The sequence below is a fragment of the Sarcophilus harrisii genome, chromosome 5, assembly GCF_902635505.1.
Source record: "Sarcophilus harrisii chromosome 5, mSarHar1.11, whole genome shotgun sequence".
NCBI lineage: Eukaryota > Metazoa > Chordata > Mammalia > Dasyuromorphia > Dasyuridae > Sarcophilus > Sarcophilus harrisii.
Genome location: NC_045430.1, coordinates 43,901,882 through 43,907,881, shown reverse-complemented (window position 1 = coordinate 43,907,881; position 6,000 = coordinate 43,901,882). Strand labels below are relative to the sequence as shown.

Below are 6,000 nucleotides of genomic sequence, written 5' to 3'. Positions count from 1 at the left end.
TCAGGTTCTATCCATTCTGTACCACAAGCTGTCCCCAAAGTTTTTATTATTATTACTACTACTACTGAAGTCTAAGGTCTCTAGCTCCTTATTAAAATGAAAAATTTAGATTATATCAAGGGTTATTAACCTGGGATTTTCATGAGTTTGAGGGGAAAATAACACTAATTTCTAAATGAAATTAAGCATTTCTTTTAATTAACATGATTCTAAGAATGGGGTCCATAAGTTTCATAAGACTGCCAAAGAATTCTATGGTACTAAAAAAAAGGAAAAAAATACCCAAGATGATCACTAAATTTAATCAACTGGCATTTATGTAGTGTTCTAATGAATGCAAAGCATTTTACAAAATCATCTCATTTGATCTTTGTAACCTGGGAAAGTAGGTGAGTTCATATTAATCCACTTTTCCAGATCAGGAAATGGAATGACTTACCCCTCATGTCACACACTAGCTGAGACTATATTTGAACTCTTGACTTACTAACTTCAAAACTCAACTCTCCAACAGAACCACTTTGTTATTTTTTAAAGCTCTTACAATCTATGACTTGTGTTTGTCATTGTTCGCTTCTGTAACCATATTTGGGGTTTTCCTAGCAAAGATATTGGAGTAGTTTCCTCTGGCTCATTTTACAGATGAAGAAACTAAGGAAAACAGGACTAAGTGACTTGCTCAGGATCACACAAGTAGTGTCATTGTTCCTAACTGCATGTCTAGCACTGTATCTACTGTACCACTTAGCTGCCCCTATGCTCCAAATTATTACTGATCAGAGAAATGCAAATTAAGACAACTCTGAGGTACTACTATACAGTTCTCAGACTGGCTAAGATGACAGGAAAAGATAATTAATGAATGTTGGAGGGGATGTGGGAAAACTGGGACTAATACATTGTTGGTGGAACTGTGAATGGACCCAACTATTCTGGAGAGCACTTTTGAATTATGCTCAAAAAGTTGTCAAACTGTGCACACCCTTTGTTCCAGCAGTGTTTCTACTGGGCTTATATCCCAAAGACATCTTCTTAAAGGAAGGAAAGGGACCCAAATGTGCAAAAATGTTTGTGACAGCCTTTTTGTAGTGGCAAGAAACTGGAAACTGAGTGGATGTCCATCAGTTGGAGAATGGCAGAATAAGTTATGGTATATATGAATGTTATGGAATATTATTGTTCTATAAGAAATGACCAGCAGGATGATTACAGAGAGGCTTGGAGAGGCTTACATGAACTGATGCTAAGTGAAATGAGCAGAACTAGGAGATGACTGTATATGGCAAAAGCAAGATTTTACAATGATCACTTCTGATGGATGTGACTCTTGTCAACAATGAGATTATTTAGGCCAGTTCCAAAGATTTTGTGATGAAGAGAATCATCTACACCCAGAGAGAGGACAGTGGGAACTGAATGTAGATCACAACATAGCATTTTTCACTCTTTCTGTTGTTGTTTGCATTTTGTTTTCTTATTTGTTTTTTCCTTTTGGATTTGATATTTTGTGTGCAGCATATTTATGGAAATATGTATAGAGGAACTGCATATGTTTAACATATATTGGATTGCTTGCCTACTGGAGGAGGGTGGAGAAGGAAGAGGAAAAAAATAGAAAATAGGCTCTTACAGGAGTGAATATCAAAAATTATCCATGTTATATTTTGAAAATAATTTTTAAAGAAAATTATCTTTGCATATATTTTGAAAATAAAAACCTATTTAAAATAAAATAAAAATAAAATTTGTGTATTCATTCATACTTCTAAATCAATAGGGAAAAAAAACATTGTTCTTGGAGTTAGACCCAGATTTAAGTCATAGTTCTGATCCTTATTAATTATGTAACCCTGGTTAAGTCATTTATATTTTCTCTCAGTTTCTTCGGCTGGTCAGTGGAGATGACTTAGTCTTTTTGTATTCTTCTTCAAAAGGTTGTTAGGAGAAAAATTTTTAGAAAACCAAAGAGTGCTATAGAAATACACTTTTACATTCATTTTGCACACTGTCCATACTACAAAAATGTTGAGGATCTTTTCCATATGGACAAGTGGAGCCCGAGAAAACTATTCAGAAGATTTTGGTGTGCTGAAATGGGTGGAGTGATTTATTCCCATTATAGCTATGTTTAATAGTGCTCACCAAACACATTATTATTAATACAAATATTAACAAAAATTGTTTAATGATGTTCAAAAAAATTACCATAAAAATTAGACTTCTAAAATATAAAAAGTCTTTCTTCCCTTTTAAGCATAAATAAGTCAGTGAATCAGTCTATAACTGTACTATATCAGAATTCAAACCTAAAAAGGTTAAGTAAAATATCTAAATAAGATATTTAAAATAATATATGTCTCAAGCAATAATTTAAACTGGAGATTTATCCACTGTATGTTGAATTGGTCAATTAGGTAAACATGAGAACTAGTTCTAATATTAATGTATTTTCATACCAAGACAGACAGATAATAAATGAATGACTTGGTGGAAATTTGAGCCGTGCAGATAACAAAGAAAGAATTCAGAACTGTCAACAAAATCAAAATGGGTAAGATACAGAAGCAGTGTTGCCTGTGAACACTGATAAAAAATGTGAGGGCAAAGGGTTAAGGGTAATGTTTAATGTTATCAGTATAGAAAAGAAACCGTTAAGGATTTCCATTACCAAGAGTCATGAATTTAAATTATTGCTGAGATATAGTTTTCACTAATTTTGGTTCTTCCCAATGATGAATAAGTATTTGAGAAGGGGATAGATCAATTCAAGAGACAATATAGTACAGCAGAAATCAGAGAGCTTAGGTTCAATTCTAAATTTTGTAGTGACCATAAATCATTAAATCTCTGAGTTTCAACTCCATCACTATCAAAATGAAAGAATTCAACTAGATGGCATATCTATGTTCTGGCCATATGTTTAAATGGTTCTTTTCTAAACAATAAGCAGAGGACATGATGAATATAGAAAAGCACAGAATTGCCTGAATTAATATAATTAGAGCCAATTAAAAATATTCAGAATGATTATAGTAATGTAAAAGGAAAAAACAATTACCACAAAATAATTAGCACTAAATGTTATAAAATGAAAAAGAACAAGTTTTGTCCTGATGGTATGAAAAGATGCTTTCCCTGCCCAAGTCTTTTGTAGTGGGGTGAGAGACCATGGAGAAAAAAAAATTATAAGGGATGGTTTTCTAGAGGTATTAGGGAGAGAGGGAGGGAGGGAAAGAGGAAAGGAAGGAGAGACAGAGAGAGAGACAGAGAGAGAGAGAGAGAGAGAGAATGCTAAACCCGTTTTTTAAAAAAACATGAATAAGGAGATTAAACTTGTAATTTCACTGGCACATGGAAGTTCTAGATGAGGATACTGGCTCAAGCAATGTAGGTCAGCATCTTCCCTGAAACATATTTAACATTAGAGAAATTAAGTGACTTGCCCAGTATATTAGTATGTTTCAAAGGCTTGACATAAATTTAGATATTGCTGGCTCTGAAGCCAATTTTCTCTCTACTATAGCACATTTTGAGCCATTACAAGTAGCCTATTCATTTGCACCAATATCCCCACCACCACCCCCTTTACCCTTCCAGCACAAATGGGAATTCATACTACTGAGAGAGAAAAGCAACCTGAAATAAAATAATACCTTCCTTCTATGGTAAAATGGAATATGTTTTAGCAATAATTGAAATAAGAACACTGGAGATCTCAGTACTGGAGATTATAAAGGAAGACTTTTTAAGAAGACAGAATTGTTTTAGGATTTTTTTAAAAAGGTGTTATTTTGTGAAATGTTATAAAATCAACCTAAGAGAGATAAAATGTCAATAGATTCAAAGTAGAGAACTTTTATAGGGTTGCAAGCTTGGCAAAAGATTTATTTGAGCTCATTCAGATATTCTATTTCTTCCCCCCACCCCACTCACAATCTAAAGAAAACAAATAATTTTATTGACCTACCCTATTTAGGCTTTGTTGAAATTCCCAAATTTAGCATAATGAAGTAATTTTAAAACTATGATGTGCATTCACTATTTCTTATCACCAACTACTCATGGGTCCAAAGAAAATGATTCTTAAAAAAAAAAAAAAGTCAACCATTTTTGTCATGTTCTTTATTTGTAGATTCAAATGGAATGCCATACAATTTTTGACAAATTTATTGACTCAAAACCAAATCAAACAAAATAAAAAGTACATACACAAGGATTTCTTTTTTCAAAAAATGAACAAAACAAAAATTTACTAAAGACCATCTTGCTTTTGAGTTATCAAACCAGTACATAGAGTACTACTACTAATAATATATATATATATATATACATTAGAAGTATATTGATATAAATATACTATTGATAATCTTGGAACCACAATAAATATCAAGTAAGATTTTAGGCACACGGAATAGAAAAAAATGCAAAATTATTTGCACAATCCTTAAAGAGTCTTGAGTGACTCACTCTTACATCATTTTCACACTGAAAAAAAGCAAATTTTTACACAAAATATACAGCTACAACTCATACAGTCCCGAGTGGACCCAGGAATCTAGCTTGTATTAGTGTTGCCTTGTTTTTCTGATGCTACTGTTTTATACAACTATCTATCACATAAGAAAATATTTTGCAGGTTTCTTCAAGCAAATTGCCTATATCCCTCAACATCTAACAAAATAAGTACACCCTTATCTACATAATATACCTATAGAGCTGTGCAAAGATACACAAACTTAATGAACAGCTTAGGAGCTTGTTTGAATACTGGGGATTTACCCTGAAGGCAAAAGGATGATTTTTTTAAGGTACATTATTTGTGAACTATCAATATTATTAAATCCAGTTATTATTACAAACTGAGGTAACACCTGTTCTTTAAAGATAGAAATATTTTAAAATACAATTGAGAGAATTTAAAAAAAAAAACTTTGATAATATGAAGAAACTAGGTCATTAGAAAGATTTGTTAATAATCCCTTCAGTGCAAATGTAAACCAAAGAACCCAAAGGGGTTGCTCCGGTTGACTGTATCATGTACTGTTGGGATTAAAGATTGGAGACATGGAACACCTGAGATCGCACTCTGATAAGTGACACCTCTGTTGCTTCTCTTAACAGAGCCAATGTTCAGTGACAAAAATTAAATAAAAGGTGAGTTGTTTTTTTGTTTGTTTTGTTTTGTTCTCAAGCTACAAGTCAGATTCTGGCATTTTGGGCATGTCTGCCATTAAGTACCCTATTCCATACCGTCCATTGGGAGCTGTGTCACGAGTTGGAGAACCATTTGGCTTTCGATAAATATTATTACTCATATTTGGAGAAGGCACCTCACTTGCTATCTTTCCGTGAATGAGGCTGTCATTATCTCCTTCCAAATTAGAAGGTTCTTTAATGATCCGTCCTTTCGTATAGCTCACAGATGCTAAATTGACAGAATTGTCCTCAAGAGGTTTGAAGTAGCGAACAATGAAGACAATCGGGACAGGAAGTATTGCCATTACCATCAGACATATACAGAGGGCCAGGCCCCAAGGTGGAAAGTGCAAAAATTTTTCAATGGCCTGAATGAAAACAAAATAAAGGAAGATAACTTATATAATGCTTATTTTCCACTAAAACATAGCTATAAACAATGGATATAATTTTACCCCAATGATATAAACATTTGTATATTGGACTAGTGACTTATAGAAAACAGATGTATATACATAGAAAATTTTAGATTTTGCTTTTTTGGAGCACACTTTTCCTTTATCACTTGAGAAAATGTGGCTGCCAGCTATAAAGTCCCATTATTCAAATTGTCCATGGAAAAGACATTACCTGAATTATTTTACAGTTGAAGAAAAGATTGATGGGAAAGGAAGGCTCTGAATTATCCAGATTGTTTTTATTGGTCATTGCTAGAATTCTCTAGATAGTCAGAAAAACATATATTTTATCTTGTACTTTCTGGAAAATCTGTAATAAGTACAGATTTCACTATAGTCATAGCAA

General features: G+C 32.9%; 1 protein-coding gene across 2 annotated transcripts in view; it reads right to left on the bottom strand.

Moving 5' to 3' along the window:
* Positions 1 to 4,216: 4,216 nt before the first annotated feature.
* The window catches only part of SLC6A15 (solute carrier family 6 member 15), a 100,953-nt gene continuing 99,169 nt past the window's right edge, over positions 4,217 to 6,000 (bottom strand). For both annotated transcript variants that reach the window (XM_012550496.3, XM_012550495.2), the window contains exon 12: positions 4,217 to 5,564. In XM_012550496.3, the coding sequence (XP_012405950.1) occupies positions 5,193 to 5,564 (372 nt within the window). In that variant the 3' untranslated portion in view covers positions 4,217 to 5,192. The remainder of the gene's footprint in view (positions 5,565 to 6,000) is intronic.